General features: G+C 52.8%; 1 protein-coding gene across 3 annotated transcripts in view; it reads left to right on the top strand.

The window, feature by feature from the left end:
• The window catches only part of Nol10 (nucleolar protein 10), a 45640-nt gene that overhangs the window by 15115 nt on the left and 13021 nt on the right, over positions 1-17504 (top strand). For all 3 annotated transcript variants that reach the window (XM_005404412.2, XM_013504380.1, XM_013504381.1), the window contains exons 12-14: positions 2184-2250; positions 3708-3760; positions 16111-16237. In XM_005404412.2, coding sequence (XP_005404469.1) covers positions 2184-2250; positions 3708-3760; positions 16111-16237 — 247 coding nt within the window. The remainder of the gene's footprint in view (positions 1-2183; positions 2251-3707; positions 3761-16110; positions 16238-17504) is intronic.

Below are 17504 nucleotides of genomic sequence, written 5' to 3'. Positions count from 1 at the left end.
CTGTGTGTCTACTTAGGAGTTAGAGGAGGAAGTTAGCTGTTCAGAATAGAAAACATTTACGGAGTCAAGATGGAGTCCCCTGTTCCGAGGTTTTGTGCTTTGCTAACATTAGCTTGCAGTTTGGATGCTGAGTCAGGTAGAGAGAAAATCATTGTTTTAAAAGTCTGCCCCTGGGCTGGGCATTGTGGCACATGTGACACATGCATGTTATCGCGGCACTCAGGAGGCTGAGGCAGGAGGATTGCAAGTTTGAGGCCAGGATGGGCTACAGAGCAAGACCCTGTTTCAAAAAAAGTCCATCTTTGAGGAGCCCCCATCCCTTTGAGAGCTTGGGGCTCTCCCAGCCCTAAGAAAGTCTCTAGGAGCTATGGACTCACATCCACGTCCATCTCTTCCCCGCGCCAAGAAGTGGATTTTAGAGACCACAGCATTGTGGTAATTTCTCACACTAGCCCGGCGCCGTGGCGCAAGCCTGCCGTCCCAGTACTAGGGAGACTGAGGCAGGAGGATCACCACAAATTGCTAGCCTGGCCTACATAGTGAGTTCAAGGCCAGCCTGAACTATACAGTGAAATCCTGTCTCAAAGAAATAAATTAATAAATATGAAAACAGTGTTTTATTGTTAAGTTCCCTCCCCTTGACCTGGCATTTAAAAAATAACAAAATCTTGTATTTCTGGTTTTAATTCACCTGCTTTGCATTTTTCTGTTCTGCAACTTAAATAATTTGAGAGAATACTTCATCAAGTAAATTGGAAAAATGCATCCAGTAAAGCAGTTGCTTTTAAGAATTGTTTACCTTTAATTAGAAACAGCATCTTTTATTTTGATGAGATGAGGTCTCACTATGCAGTTCAGGCTGGCCTTGAACTCACCATGTAGTCCATGCTGGCTTCCAACTCTCTGCAATCCTCCTGCCTCAGCCTCCTGCATGCTGGGATGCCAGGCAATAACTGGTATCCTTTCTTTTTTTTCTTTTGTCCCATGCTCCTCCAGTCTCTGGGGAAGGTAGGAAGACAGGATGGGGGCTGCATGACTCCGCATGGGACGGGAGCTGGGCTGTGGTTTCCCGGGGCATGCAGCTCCCTTGGTCCCAGGCTTGGTTCCCTGCTCCCCTCTGCCCGGAGCTCACCGCAGCTTCCGGTGATGACATCCAGCTGCAGGAGCTGGCGGCTCTTGTTCAGTGTGGCTGCTTAGAAACCTCATGTTTGGGTTGTTACAATTCAATTTGCCCTTTTTTGTTTCTTATGACTAAATACTTCCTCTGACGCCCACGTTACTCAGTTTGGCAGGACTTGTTCTCTTGCGTGCCTTGTTTATCTTTCTCACCCCGTTTCTCTATCCACCCCATCCCTTTTTCTTTTCAGACGAGTCCAGGCTGGCCTTGCACTTGCTCTGTAACGCAGGTTGGCCTAGAACTCACGATCCTCCTGCCTCGCCACCTCCTGAGTGCTGCGATCGCCCCGCCTTGCACCCACCTTCCTCTTTCCTGCCCCTTCCCTTGATCTTCCGCATTCGATTGTGCTCCCCCACCTGGAACGGCCGTGCTTGGTCCTCGCTGCGTGCTGGGCGCCAGCCGTGCCTGTCCGGTCACCACCTGCATCCCGCGTGCTTTCTTGTGGCTCCTGCTACCCGGTGCTGCCCAGGTGTGGCCTGGCCCGGTGTCCCTTGCTGGCCGTCACTCCTTGAGACCCTCTGAGCAGAGTCAGCTCAGGCCCTAGGCACACAGCCACCTTAGCAAGGCTGACTGGAAACGCGTTCTAACCTCCCCTTTTCTACCTGCGGGCCTCGTTTTTCAAACCGTGGGGCTTCCCTCCTTGGACAGATCACCTGTGCTCTGGGCGTCAGTGTCTTCACCTCCAGACTGAGAGCACTGAGCACTCACAGTGCACATTCTCCAAAGGATTTTCAGTTCTTTTTTTTTTTGACACAGGGCCTCGATCTGTAGTTCAGGCTGGCCTTGAGTTTACTGTGTAGCCCAGGCTGGCCTGGAACTCAAGGCGATCCTCCTGCCTCTGTCTCCCAAGTACCACTACACCCAGCTTCAGTTCTAAATTCCACAATCAGGCTGTCTTCTCTGTGCAGTGGACAGCGGAGGCCTGTCTGTAGTCTCCTTAGGTCATGTTGCCAAAAGTTTGCTTTCTTTAGCCATCTTAATCACTTATTTCTGCTTCCTATTTTAGGGGAAAATATTTACTTCCTTGGAGCCAGAACACGACCTCAATGATGTCTGCCTCTACCCCGGCTCAGGTATGCGCCTTGCGGCCAGCAGTGTCACACTCGCCGCAGGTCTGGGTTTTGAGCTATGTCGGCCCCTTGGCCGGGTTCAGCCTGGTGCAGACAGTGCTTGGTGTCCCCGCCAAGCTGGAGCTCATGGCAGGAAGTGGCCCTGCTGACTCGGCCGCGCTGGAGCCATGGATGCTTGCAGGTGGTGGCAGGTACAGTGCCACGGCGGTGGCGTGCGATGGCGCTTTCTTGCGATTAGTGAGTGCGCATGGAAATCAGGTCGGGTTTGGGTTACGGTAGCCCCCTGCACAGATAACAAACAGGCACCTCATGGAACCCTGGGTTTTGTATACCGTTCAGCAAGGCGTGGGGCAGATTTCGGAATGCAGAGTGAATTCAGGGTGAGACACAAGGGGGTCAGGCATGGGCAGGGTCCCAAGAGGGCCCGGGCTCAGCCTGCGAGCTACAGTGCACTGCCACGCATCCGTGCAGCAAGTGGGGCCTTCAGGGGCTGTGCCCCGAGACTGAGCCAGGTAGGGGGGCCGGGTGGAGACCCCAGAACTGAGGGCCAGGGGTGGGCTTGAGAGGGCCTGAAGGGATTCTCTGAGTCGTGCCAGGGGCCAAGGCCGGTGTCAGTGGGGCATGTTGCTGAGGGTCCCAGGAGTGGAAGAGATGGCAGCGGCAGGGACAGCCGACAGGTCTGGCCAGCATCCAAGCCTCCCTGTGGCAGCTGAGGAGGCGCAGAGTCCTGACCACCCCTTTACTCGACGTGGAGAGCGCTAGCAGGGTGCAGGGGTGAGACCCAGGAAGAGGGCCCGAGAGGAAGGGCTGCATGGGTGACAGATAGGAGCGTGGGGCAGGTGGGGTCAGCTAAAAACTCCTTGGAGCGGCAGGGCACAGGGAACCTTAGAGGAGGCGTGAGCAGCCTGCAGCAAAAGAACCAGCAGGGACTGCGTGCCATGGCAGTGCCAGGCTGCTGCCCCTGTGGGAGCTCATGACTGCTGGTGCAGTGGTACACAGCTGTGATCCCTACTACTCGGAAGGCTGAGGCAGGAGGGTCGTTATTTGGACACTAGCTTGGGCAACATAGTTAAGAGACCTTGTTTCAAAAAAAGTATAAAGAGCTGGGCGTGTAACTCAGGGTCCCTTGGCTTTAACCCCCAGTGTAGCAAAAACAAATTTTTTTGAGACAGGGTCTTGCTGTGCAGTTGAGGCTGGCCTTGAGCTCACTATGTAGCCCAGGCTAGCCTGGAACTTGTGGCAGTCCTGCCTCAGTCTCCCGCGTGCTGGGATTACAGGTGTGTGCCACCACACTCAGCCTGAATTCATGTTTTGAAGGATTTGTTGAGCTTCAGCCTGGTCTCCATTCCCAGGGCTGCTGGTCACCGTGGACCACACCCCTCAGGCACTTACGTGGGGAAGCGAGTGGCAGAGGGCACCTTTCCTCCCACGCTTACTTCTCTCCTTGTGCTTGCTTGTAGGAATGCTCCTCACGGCCAATGAGGCCCCCAAGATGGGCATCTATTACATCCCGGTAAGCAATGCCAGGGCCGGGCAGTGTGGGCACACAGGGCCAGCGCAGCTGCCCATGGTGAGAATGGGTGAAGCTGCTGAGGGGGTTTGCTTCTGGCGAAGCAACAGCTAAACTTCCTCTTCTGAGTAATCTTGGACACATTAAATCGACCTTAGGAACTGATGTTTATGTTTAGATTTTCACTGTTTCTTTTGCTGTACAGCTCTATCAGAATATTAAGCTTTGAGCTATTGATCAAGAGGTCTCCATCTAAGCCAGGCGTGGTGGCGCACGCCTGTAATCCCAGCACTTGGAAGGCTGAGGCAGGGGGGTTACTGTGAGTTTGAGGCCAGCCTGAGCTACAAAGTGAGCTGAAGGCCAGCCTGAACTGCACAGTGAGACCCTGCCCCTAAAAGACAAAAACATAAAGTCTCGATCTAAAGAAGGGTCTAGTGATCTTGCAGTAAACTCACGTCATTCCTCAAACACTGGCTTAGGTTGATGTGGTCAGTGACACTGTGTAGTTTCCAGTTTGCCTTCAGGTTTTCCTCCTTGATGGATACACTTTACCAGAACCTCGACCTGAGCAGACACAGTGACGACGGGGTGGGGGGCGGGGGGGGTGTGCTGGGGAGCGACACGAGTTTGCCTGGTGACCGCTTGCGGCTCCAGATTGGTGCTCCGCAGCGTGGGGTCCCGGGCTCTCGTAACGGGTGGAGGCAGCCGGGCATCTGTCCATGAAGCCTGGGCTTCTCCTTTCTACCTGGCTTCACCTCATCCTGCCCCCACATTCCTGTTGTATCTATTCACGGCAGTCCTTAACCTTCCCTTCCTCCCCTTCCACTCTCATCCTGGCTTTGAACCCAAGGCCTCGAGCGTGCTGTATGCACCGCGCCGTGGGCCGCACCCTTGCTGGCAGCCTGGGCACACTGGGCATGTGCTCTGCCGTTTTTCCATCTGGAGCCAAGGTCTCTTGCTAGGCTGCCCAGGCCAGCCTTGCCCGTGCTATCCTCGCGCCTCAGCCTCCATGTCGCTGGGATGTCAGGAGGCCCACAGGCTCACCGAGGTGAGTTTGTATCCGTTGCGTACGTCAGCTGCGTCTCAGCACGGTGCCGTGGGGATGGAAACGAACGGGCGCTCCCTGCTCAGTGTCTGTGGGGAAGTGAGGGGACTGGGGGCCTTTCAGCCAGCAAGCACCTGCTTGGCTAGGAGTGCTGGGGCCGAGGTGGGACCCCGGGTGGCGCTGGATTGGCTGCTCGAAGGGTAGCAGGGCCTGGCAAAGGGGATGGTGTTGGCCTGCGGAGTGGGAGTCCCTCCCAGTGACTGGGGGAAGGGTCCCACGGGATGCAGTGGGCTGGGGAACAGGAGTCTGTCTGGTGAGCGGCAGGGTAGGATTTGAACTCTGGCTGCCGGGGGTGAAGGGGTGGGCTGAGCACTGAGCTGGACACAGTGAGGTGGGCGTCGGCAGACCACAGGAAGACAGGGTCTGCCCTGTGCTGGGCCTGCGCACCCCCGCATCCACCAGGTTGAGGATTGAGGCTGGGGCCTTAGCAATTTTGTAAAAATGTTATTTAAAATTTTATTCATTTAGTCATGTATTTTGTGGGTCTTTGTACTGAGCTACATCCCCTGCCCTTTTTCATTTTGGGGGGTGCAAGGTACCAGGAATCTAACTCAGGACCTCACACTTGCCAGCCAGGTGCTCTGTGGCACTGAGCTAAATCCCCAGTACCCTTTTTTATTTTTTGAGGTAAGATGTCGCTAAAATGCCCAGGCTGGGCTCAGTTTGCCATCCTTCTGCCCCAGCCTCCCAGAGTGCGGGGACAGCAGGTGCGCACTGCTGCACTCAGCTGAGACGTCCGGGGTGCGGAGAGGCTGAGGCCGTGTAGGCTGTGTGTGGCGCCTCCGGGGCTGGTCGCGGGTGTGCGCAGAGGAAGAAGGTGCAGGTTGGAAGCTGGAAGCCAGCACTATGAGGAGGGGCGGGCCACCTCTCAGGACCCTTGTGGGGTGCAGGTGGAGTGTGGGTGTCCGAGGCTGGTGGGTGTGGCTGGTGGCAGCTGGAGATGCCCGCTTTGGGGCTTCGGGGCAGACATGATCAGCCAGCTGACATGTGCTTGTGAAATTAGACTTATGTACAAGTTTGTGCCCTGCTCTCATCACTTACCTTAGAGCTGCTGGTCGCAGGGTGCCGAGGTGACCTGCCCAGTCTTTGGGCATCACACTTGCATTTTACGCCTGGCGTCAGACTGGCGAGTGCAGCTCAGCTTAGGAGGCTGTGGTTGACCTCTGCTGTCCACACCCGGTCCTGCCTGGGGTGGGTTCTGGCTCTGAGCAACGGGAACTCAGCATGAGCCGAGGGCCCGACGGCTGCTCTGGCCCCGGAAGAGGGTGTTCCAAAGGCACCGTCAGGACCGGCTGTGATCAGAGTTCGATTGCTCAAAGCTGCTCACTGGGTGAGAGGTTAAACCAGAGAAATCCAGCCTCATAAACGTCAGACACAAAGGCTGGAGCAGAAGTGGGGAGATTCGCAACCAGCCCGAGAGCTCGGAATGGGGGAGACGGGTTTCCCGAGGGTGACAGGCAGCAGTCCCTCCTGTGAATGAGGAGGAGGGGGATCGCGGGGTGTCCCGGGCACTCACCCTCGGTGACAAGGGCTCTGCGTGGTCATGCATTGGCGACAGCTCAGAAAAGAGCTCAGGAATGGGGTTAGCAGGGCCTGAAGGAAAATGAGATAGACTCACACAGGAGGGGACTGTGTGGGAGACGGACGCGCGGGCCCAGCCTCAAGCAGGCTTGGTCATTGCAGCGACAGGAAGGACCATGGCCCCGGAGGAAGCACGAGCTGCTCAGGGCCGCCTGGAGGAAGACAGGGCAGATGTGCTCGAAAAACAGGATTCACTTGAAAGTACGCACAGAGAGGCCTATTTTTAGATACCTTGAGTCATGATAATTTGAGGCAAGCGTGTGCTTAATTTATGTTCCAAGGAAGGCAGTTTGCAGATAAAGTGGAGCCTGGCGGGGAGGTGGGGGAAGAGTAGGCATTTCATGTCCTCCTTGTGAAGGACAGTGTGGGACGTGTACGCGCCAAGCACCCGGGTTCGTGGCAGAGGTTAGAGTCCGGGCTCGGCATCTCTGCATCACTTCCAGATTAATGAAAAGGGAGATGTGTTCCTTTGTAGCCCTTTTCCATAGTAACCAGGCTTACTGCAAAGCTGTTGTAATTGAGTTTTATCGTAGGTGTGAAACTGCTTTATAGGGCAGTGGTGGTGGTCGTAGGTTTTCTGTTGTAGATACTCATAACTGTGAACAGCATGAGAGGCTGGACAGTGTGGCACAACCCTGGAATCCCAGCACTCAGGAGGCTGAGGCAGGAGGCTTGCTGTGAGTTCAAGGCCAGCCTGAGCTACATAGCAAGACCCTGTCTCAAAAAACAAAAGAAAGGGGACACAGAGCGCAAGTATCAGGTGGCCGACACACTCTGTTTTAACACAAACAAGTTGTTTGGGACGTCACAAAGGGGAAATGGGGGCTTCCCACCTTAATCTCAGCGCGTTCAGGCACTAACAGTATCTGTGGCATTTTTCTCAACAAAGGAAATCCTCTCCATTTCCCTTCGTTTATTGGGCACAAGAATAGCAGACATACGGAGACCACTAATGTGTGAAAATCAGGAAGTCATCTTCCGAGTTTCCTGTCACATCTTCAGAGTTAATTTCAGTTATGATTGGGTCAAGCATCATGTGATTTCCATATGGAAATATCTGACGCACAAATGGCATATTTGCTATTGTGTTAACTTGGTGGTGGGCTTGTTTGTTGGTGTTTTCTCTTTTGGTTTTTTGAGAAGGGGTATTGCCGTGTAGTTCTGGCCGGCCTTGAACTCGCTGTGTCCGCCCGAGGTGGGGAGGCGCCAAGGAGCCAGGTTGCTGGTTTGTGTGTCGACTGAGGCTTTGGCTTCCTGAGAAGGTGTGCAGCTGCGTTCCCGAGTGCCCGGCCCTGGCCTGCTGCTCCAAAGTCTGTGGTGCTTGGAGCCATCCTCCTCTTCCATCCGTTGAAGCCTCCTCCTGTCGGGGCTGTGGGGCGTCGGGGCGTCTTCTTGCTTTGATCCATGTTGCCCATGAAGAAAATGCCCCACTGCAGTCTCCTCTGCAGGCTGGGCTAGATAGCCACGCCAGCTGCTGGCGTAGCCTCCACGTGGTGGGGTCGGTTTTTGCGGGTGCACAATAGCATCTTCCCCCCCGCTGGCCCTAGGGCCTGAGTATCAGGCGCTCTGAGCGCGGCACCCCACTGTCTCTGCTCCTGGAGTCTGGCACCGCAGCAGGCAGTACAGGTGCCCAGGGCCTTTCAGGAGTGCAGAGGAGCCAGCTTCCCACAAGCAGGGGGTCTGTGGAGGCCCAAAGGTCGCCTGGGTTTTACAGGGCAGGAAGAGGGTGACGGATCGGAGACCGCTCTGTGCCCAGGCATCTGAGTGACTGCGAGCCCCTGTCCGCCTGGCTGCGGGGGAGTTCAGTAGTGGTGAGGAGCGGGTGGTCAGACCGGAGGTGGCAGGGCCTACATCTGTACCGTTTACTCTGAGTCAAAGCTTTTGCCTGAAGTAGTGTGACATTCCTTTGAGGGATTTATTCCGGGGAGGGGATCAGACGTGTGTGTCACATGCCTTTGCCTGCAGGGGAGCTCTGGAGGTGGGTGGGACGCACGGCGATTGGTGGGCAGGACAGTGGGGTGGCGGGGAAGAGATGGCCGGCAGGGCACTCGGGGCTCACAGACGGGTTCAGTGACTCACGGGGAGCGGTTGTGGGAGAGGCAGGGCAGGGGGCTGAATGCGTCGGGCACCACCTACCAGGTGAAGGTGGAGCAGGTGCAGAATCCAGCTTTGGAAGTGGTGAGTTGTCCAGAATCGCGCTCTCCCACGGGTGGAGTTAATAAGCTACTTCCTGGGAGGGGTTTTTACCATTTTTCTGGTTCATCTCCCCAGAAAGGACTAAAGGTTGTGAGTTAGGTTTTTTTGCTTTTCTGGAGAAAAAAATCATCTCTACACTGGGCATGGTGGTGCACACCTGATCCCTGCACTCGGGAGGCTGAGGCAGGAGGACCACTGGGGAGTTCAAGGACAGCCAGGACTACAAAACAAGACTCTGCTCAAAAAGCAGAAAGATGGTGTTTATTATTTACATTATGAAGGTCTCATGTCAGTAAACGCCACGAGTCCTCACGCGAGTGTTCCCTGACAGTTCCCAAATGGTTCCCACTGTGGATTCTGGGCTGGGCCTGTGCTCCTGGACAGGGAGCATGCAGAGTGCTTGGAGTTGTGGTTTGGGAGCGCCCTGCTGGGCTCTTCCTGTGTCTGTACTGTGCCCGTATCTTCTTGGGGCTGTCATCTTACTTTAGAAAAAATTTCCCAGTTTTGTATAAAAACATTCTAAAAATCCATCCCATGCACAGGAGGAGCCCTTCATCGCCTCCCCTCCCACAACCGTTAACAGCAAGTGGTTGGCGCATGTGCCGTGCAGAGGCGTGTCACATGCGACACTGGCGTGTGACTCAGCACACTCTCACGATGCCGTTCCTGAGAGGTTTCTTTTTTGCCGCTTAACAGTGTATCGCTCTGGTGGCCAAGCTCATTCTTCCATGGCTGCACGGTGGGCCCTTCCATGGCCGCATTTTATTCTCAGAGTTCCTTGCCGCAGGCGTTTTCACGCCCCTCAGCTGTCACCGTCCAGGTCTCTGCAGCCACGGGCTGGCCGCCGGCAGCTGATAGCCGGGTGCTGCCAGGCCTGGCGCGTTCTCGGCTTGCCTGTGGCAGCGTGCTGCTCCTTTGACTTCGGTCCAGCTGCCTCTAACCGGCATAGCCGCAGGCGGCTCGCAGGCTGGGCGCTGGGGCGCTGGCAGCTGCTGGAGTTGCCTTCAGGCGTGAGCTGCGTGCAGGCTCTCGTACGTTTGGCCTCCACAGTCCCAGTCCTTGTGCGGCTCCTGTGTGAGGTCAGACCGGATCCAGGCCGACGGCTGAGTTTGGTTTCAGGGGCCATTTCCTCCTCCCGAGCGCTGTGTCTCCTTCTACCATGGTGCTGGCACCACGGCTCCACCTTCGGTCCCATGGCACCATGGGCCTCTGCCCTCATCACCACCAAACTGCGTGGCTCTCTGTCCCCTCTGTCTTGATGTCACTGTGCATGTGGTTCTCCTTGGAAAGCTCCTCCCACAGTCTGTGAAGATGGACTGATTTTATATGAAGTCTCTGGGGTCTGCCCTGAGGCCACCCTAACAGAGGTGCATAGCACACACATTGCTTCCGCACATGCGCACCTCTTAACATGACCCAGGGTACTGCTGTGCAAATGGGCACCTGGCTTATCCCCTCGGGACGGTGCGCATCTGAGATGGAAGCAGACGCCGCCCCTCGGACGGTGGAAGTTGCTGGCACCCTTCCATGGTTGCCCGCGTTTCATTTGGTTGGGCCCAGCTTTGGTTCTCCTGCTGTGCCAGACCTGTGCCCGCCTCTGGCTTTGTTGGGAGGTGCACGGAAAGTCTGACCTGCCCGAGCTGCGTGCGCCCTGCAGGACTTCCTCAGCCCAAGCCTGAGTCCTGGAGATAACGTGTGACTGCCCGCCAGGGGCAGAATGTTTTTGACCTTCCTAGAATAGCTCTGTGCAGGTGTAGGACCTTGAGGAAGTGTCCCTAGAACTTTTTAAAAGTTTTACTCTTCCTTTATCTCTGCCAGGTTTTCGTCCCAGGATATTTTTAAATATGGTGCTCTTCATTTCTACTGAGACTTCAGAATTAAGACTCACAAGGCAGGAAGAACATGCGGAGCAGGATTAATCACTTTTGCCCGCGAGGAAGTAGGGGAGAGCTGGAGCCCAGGTGCTAACCCAGGACACCGCGCCGAGCCATCTGTGTGTCCCTGGCAGGGGTTAGAGGGCGAGTGTGCCTCCAGGTGTGCGGTCGGCCTCAAGCGGGCATGCAGAGCCGCCGGCCAGGGCTCAGCCCGTGGGAGCGTCCAAGGGAAAATTGGGAGAAGAAAGGGCTGGGAGCGGAGGTTTTAGCTGTGCGTGGAGACTGTTTTGGCAAACCGTGGACAGGAACTCGAGGGCGCAGCTCTGCGATCTCAGCGCAGCCGGATGGCGAACAGCGAGTGGTGTTGGAAGCGCAGCGCAAGGCCGCAGGAACCTGAGGGGCGCCTGCTGTCCTCGCTGCGCAGCGGCAGACCGGGAGGGAGGAGGGCTGTGCCGAGATCTCTTGTTTCTTTGCTTTCCCTGTTCCCTCTTTTTTTTTTTCACTTCTTGTACTCTTCCCCTTTCTTTTTTGCTTGAACGTCGGAGGCAAAATAGAAGCTGAGGCTTTTTCTGTGCTATTTAATGTATTGTGATTCTTCAGCATTTCACTTCAAGTCCACGAGCATAGCTCAGCCTAACTACATCTAAGTGTGTGTTCCTAACGACCGTAAGAGATGTGTTTCCTGAAGGGAGGTCGTGGTTTTGAATAAAATCTTCCTCAGTTCAAATGCAATGGCCTCTTGGAGAGTAACCCTCTTTCCCCAGTTCCCCACTTCAGCAGGAATATCTGTTCTTTATGTTCGGAATGCTGCTATGTTAGTTCTGAGTTTGAAGCCTCCAGAGGAGCTGTGAGTTTAGTTTCAAGTCTAGATAATCCTGTCCATTACCAAAATATATGAGAAATTGAAGTCTTAAAATTAAGTATATGTTGGCAGGGTGTGGTGGTGCATGCCTGTAATCCCAGCACTCAGGAGGCTGAGGCAGGAGGATTGTTGCGATTTCGAGACCAGCCTGGACTACAAAGTGAGCTCAAGGCCAGCCTGAACTACACAGCGAAACCCTGTCTCAAAAAAACCAAAAAAAAAAAATAATAATAATAAGTATATGCGAGGCACAGTGTTATCTACCAATAATCTCAGCTACTCGGGAAGCTGAAGCAGGAGGATCACAAACTCAAGGCCAGCCTGGACAGTTTAGTCAGACCCTGTCTCAAAAACTTGAAAGGGCTGAGACATGTCTCAGTGGTCAAGTAAGTGCCTCACAGGTGTGAGGCCCTGAATCCAATCCCCGGTGCCAGCACCAAAAAAGCAGAAGTGTATGTTTTTTTGAGATAGAGTCTCACTGTGTATTTCAAGCTGGTCTTGAACTCACTGTATAGCCCAGGCTGGCCTTGAACTCATGGAGATCTGCTTGCCTCAGCCTCGCAAGTGCTAGGATTACAGGTATGTGCCATGAAGCCTGGCTTCTGTGTGAATTCTTTCATCTTTTGGAGGACTGCATATTTCCATGTAGGTGGTTGATAGGATTACTATTACCCCTTTGTACCTGTTGGATAAATCACATTTCCATGTTCTACTTTTACTGACCTTTGACTTTAGGAACTTCTTAAGAATGAAAGGTCAGGATGGGCGTGATGTTGCACCGCCTGTAATCCCAGCACTTGGGAGGCTGAGGCAGGAAGATCTTTGCAAGTTTGAGACCAGCCTAGGAAAGTACACAAAGTAAACTCAAGGCCAGCATGAACTGCATAGGGAGACCCTGTCTCAAAAAGACAAAAAAAAGAAAGGTCATTAACAGATGATAAAACTTGAAAATAGAACAAGCTTCCAGTTTTCTGAAACAAAATTCTTTTTTTTTTTTTTTTTGGTTTTTCTCCGGTACCGGGAACCGAACTCACGACCTTGCGCTTGCCAGGCAGGCGCTTTGCCGCTGAGCTAAATCCCCAGCCCCTGAAACAAAATTCTTAAGGTACCAGTACTTAAACATGCAGATAAACATGCCATGGTAGGCTTGGCTGAGGTATAGAATCTAACAATAATGACAGCATATGGAAAACCTGGAAGGTTTTCCTCTCAGAGCTGGAGATTGTACCCAGGCTCAGCACACTAGGTACACATTGTACTATTAAGCTGTACCTGTGTCTTTTCCTCAGGTTGCAAAACCTAAAATTGAGGAACTAAATTCATATATCTTTATTATTTTAAGGGCATTGAAATAGGGTCTTAGGGATTTAGCTTAACGGCACAGCACCTGCCTGGCAAGCTCGAGGTCGTGAGTTCGATTCCTGGTACCAGGGGAAAAAAAAAAAAAAGGACATAGGGTCTTGTTATGTAGGTCAGGCTGTCCTTGAATGCACTGTGTAGCACATCCTGGGCTCAAACTTTTGGTGATGTTCCTGCCTCAGCCTCCTGAGTGTTGGAATTACAGACATATGCCACCATGCCTGGCCTAAATTCACGTATTTTTAAGGATTTGTTGAGGTTTAACATATGCTATGGCCATGAAAACAGCAAGGAATTTTTAACATTAGCACTGAGCAGGCACAAGCCCCTCGGGCAGAGCCGGGCCCTCCTGCTGGCCACGTTGACTGCTCTCCTACTCCTCGGGGAGCCCCATGTAGATAAAGCACGCAGCCGTGCCGGTGGACTTGGTCATTTCTGTTTGTTCCCATGCTTCTGATGTTTTTCTCTGAAAAGGAACTGGGGAAATGTGATTAATGAAGTCAACTGCTAGACTTCATTTTGTTTTTGATGGAAATATTTCCTCCCATAAAATGTAATGGCGTGAATCTGCTGGCACAGATTGTTTACTGGAACTAGACTGGTCTCCAGAGAGGCGGTTCCACTGAACCATTCCACCGAAAGCCAGATAGCTGATCACAGAGAGCCTGCCAAGCACCATGAAAGGGCTGCGGGGACACAGGCTCATCTGCATGACGGCTTGTTATTCCTGCTGCTCACCCCCAAGGGTGTGGGGTCACGGCACGAAGCCCCTGTCGCTGCTGCCCTTCCTCTCTGCAGGGTGCTGGCCGCAGATCCGTCAGCCAGGTTGAAAATATCGGAAAAAGTTGCATCTGTACTGAAAACATAGATGTTGGGCTGTGGTTTTCTCTAAGCAGTGATATGACAGCTATTTACAGGGCATCTGCACATGTTACGGTTTATGTGTAACTCAGAGGTGATTTGAACTGAAGCACGCAACTCATGGGCAGAGGTTGTCAGCAAATACTGTGCAGGTCCTATTTTATAAGGGAGTTGAGCATTGCACACTTTGCTGGCCTCAGGGTCCAGCAAGCAGTTTTCTACTGGGGACAGTTGGGGTCCCCAAGGTGTAGCAGTCAACAGAGACTCAACCCCCATCAAAATGTGTTCTTCCACCTAACAGCTTTGCAATATATGAGTATACAGATGCTTTTACCTTAATAAGAAAAGTTAGACCATCTAAAAATACTTTTGCCAAAGAAGACCTTTGCAGTTATATACCTCGTGAACCTCAAATTCCTGTGTGCCTTCTGTCTGAGGAGTGTTCATTGAGAAACCCCACTTGGGCTGGGCGTGGTGGCACACGCCTGTAATCCCAGCACTCAGGAGGCTGAGGCAGGAGGATTGTTGCGAGTTCGAGACCAGCCTCGGCTGCAAAGTGAGCTCAAGGGCAGTCTGAACTCCATATCGAGACCCTGTCTCAAAAAAAAAAAGAGAGAGAGAGAAACCCCACTTGGCAGCCACTGTTGCAGGTACTGGAGATTCAGTGTGGAGGGACCGGATGTAGCTGCCACTCCCCACGAAGATGCCCAACCCATCCGCTTGGTCGCTTCAACCGGAAGGAAGGCCTCTTGATCGGGCCTCCCCGGCCCAGTGCAGCCTGAGCTTGTTGCCCCGCCTCACCGTGCATGCCACATGGACACCTTTCTGCAGCCCCTGTGCTCCCAGCTTCCGAAGGAGATCACCACGCTCTGTGTCCGGGGCTCAGCCCCATGCTTCCTGGGTGGTAGCATCATGCAGAAGTATTTGTTACCTTCTAACTACCATCCTTAAATTGTGTAAAATCATAGCAGTTCCTTTAAAAGATGTTCTACATTGAGTTTTTATTTACTTATTTATTTATTTTTGAGGCAGGGTCTCACTATGCAGTTCAGACCGGCCTTGAGCTCACTTTGTAGCCCAGGCTGCTCTCAAACTCACAACGATCCTCCTGCCTCAGCCTCCCGAGTGCTGGGATTACAGGCTTGGCACCACCATGCCCCGCTACATTGAGTTTTTGAAAACGGCTTTTCTTTTGTTTTGGTGGTTAGAGTCAAACCACCACAGGAGTTGCGACTTCTGCTTCTGCTCTGAAAGGTGACACAAATGGCCCTGAGACGAAGCTGCCCAAGGCCGCTTTGTGCCCCTGAAGCCTGGTTTTCCGTTCTCTTGAGCCCCAGCCTCTGCTCGGCCGGGGAGCCTTTCTCATCAAGTGGAATAGCACTGGCCAGAACTGACGCCTTCCTTTTTGTTCGCTGAAGAGGGCTTTCACTGGGCCCGTTTTCCTTCTGTTATAACCGTCTTCTTCCTACCTACTCTTCTCCGAAAAGGTTAGGCCGGGTTTACAAGTTTGCATTATGATTTTCAGGGTTTTCCCCGTGTATAAGTTAATTACTCTCAAAACAAGCCGGTCTGTGGTTCCTGGGAGTTCCGCTTGCTCCTGTCCCCTAGCAGCAAGCTTGCTGTCGCGATGGGTGTGGCATCGTGCTAGGAAAATCAGGATCAACAGTAAAAACACGCCCAGCAGTCAGAGCTTCCTTCAGGGTTGCGGGACTGTGAACCTCACTCTTCGCCTCTGGCCGTTGGTTATCAGTTCTGCCCAGTCATCTTGCTGAGCCTTCCGTTTCGGGAACTCGTGAGTGCTGGCTGCTGAGTAGGCTGGGTGTGGGGAGCTCCACGAGTGGGCAGCACTCAAGGGGTTCAGTTTGCGTTGACAAAGAGCGAGTGCTGTAGTGAGGTTTCACGGCCTATTTTGAAGCCCGCACCCTGTGCCTGGTGGAAGAGCCACACCAGCCCGTTAGCACGCAGTACCTCAGTATGTTTTGTTGAGGGCCCTTAAAATCTTAAACTGTCTGCAAGTTTCAAGAATATAAGATACAGTGGTATTAGCTAACGTCTACAATTTTAATTCTAAACAATTAAATGAAGCAGGCCTTACAGGGCAGAGTGTAATTCTCAAGTGATTAGTGAAAATTTTTGAAAGAAGGTAATTCTCATTTAGATTTTTGTTTGTTACGGTTGACAAACTTACATAAAAACCCGCAAGCTCGTGTGGCGAATATGCATGTGGGCATTGCGCGCTGGAGTGAGGCGGCGACGCGAGAGCGAGTGGGGACAGGCGCCGGTCTCGGGGCTCAAAACACTCGCTCGCGTCTTCTGGTCCAGACTGAGTTCTTCCCTTCCTTCCTCACTTCCTCCTGCTTCGTTTATTCGTTTCCATTGTCACTTGCTCACTACCTGTATGCAGTCATTTTTCAATCCTCCTGATGGAAATAAGACTGAAAATGAGGCCAGAGGAAGAGCGGCTGCGTCGTGGCCGGGGTCACGCAGGGCGCTGACCTCTCGCTGCTGCCCGCAGGTGCTGGGCCCCGCACCTCGCTGGTGCTCTTTCCTGGACAACCTGACGGAAGAGTTGGAGGAGAATCCGGAGAGCACAGTGTACGACGATTACAAATTCGTCACCAGGAAAGACCTTGAAAATTTAGGTAAAAAAACTATGATGCTTGTAAAATTATTTTATTCCTTTTTGATGCTCTGAACACTAAAATTGGCTAAACCATGTTTCTCTGATTTTCTGAATCTTTCCACTAAATCAGTTCTTAAACTGCAAGTTGTCAGATTTATTATCTCTGCTCAGAGAAAGACCAACGTAAATCCAGCCTCCCAAAGGGTTCTGCTTCTGAAACAAGAACAACTTCTTTCAGCACATTAGCTGCGTGCAGAGAACCATCTGGTAAAAAAGCAGTGACTTGCTGGGCCTAGTGTGCACGCCTGTAATCCCAGCACTCGGGAGGCTGAGGCAGGAGGATCTTTTCGAGTTTGAGACCAGCCTGCGATACAAAGTGAGCTCAAGGCCAGCCTGAACTGCGTAGTGAGACCCTGTCTCAAAAAGACAAAACAAAAACAGTGATTTTTATCAAGCACTACTTGAGTAAGGTGAAGATATCTCAGAGACTGCAACTAGATAGTATCTGATTGCGGCTAGATAGTTTCCCTTTTAGGTTTGCTTATAAAAGGCCTGATTGAAAACTTAGAATCTGTAGACTGAATGTTCAAATATAAAAGACCCTAAACATCACTGAGCATTCTAGTCTGAGACATTGTGAGCACTGACAGCACACTCAGAAGTGTCGGGCTTTGCAGCACTGGATTTCTGGGTTAGGAATACTCTGCTGTTGTGCTAGTCAGCTGTTGGTTACTGTAACACATATCTGAGATCATTTGTTTATACAAAGAAAAGGTTGCTTTACCTATCCTCCCAACATTCAGGAGGCTGAGGCAGGAGGATTGCTGTGATTCAAGGCCAGCCTGGTCTACATAAGAAGAGACTGTATCTCAGTCTCTTCCCCAAAAAGAGCAAGAGGAAGTACCCTGGGCCTCCAGTCATCTTTGAGGACCTCTACTAGGCCCCCTCTTAAGAGCTCCATTGCCTCCTTACCACACCTGGTGGCCTGAGCCTCTAACATGTGCTGTAGCAACCCCACGGCCTGGCCTGTAGCAGCCCTTGGAGTCCATGCAAATTCTCCAAGCCAGAGAGCCCCGGAATTAGACCCCCGGGCCTGCACAGCGTGGAGGAGCTCAGCTTGTGGTTTGTTTCGGTTCGGAGGTCACAGAGCAAGGGCATCTCAGAATAATAAGCACCAGTGCAGAGCTTCCTATATGTTGGGTTTACGCTGCATATCAGGATCCCACTCTATGGAGAGGGAGACTGAGGCGGGGAGGGAGGAGACACCCGCTGCCTGGTGCGACCAT

The sequence above is a fragment of the Chinchilla lanigera genome, unplaced genomic scaffold (genome assembly GCF_000276665.1).
Source record: "Chinchilla lanigera isolate Chin_1 unplaced genomic scaffold, ChiLan1.0 scaffold00086, whole genome shotgun sequence".
NCBI lineage: Eukaryota > Metazoa > Chordata > Mammalia > Rodentia > Chinchillidae > Chinchilla > Chinchilla lanigera.
This window is presented reverse-complemented; position numbering and strand designations above follow the sequence as displayed.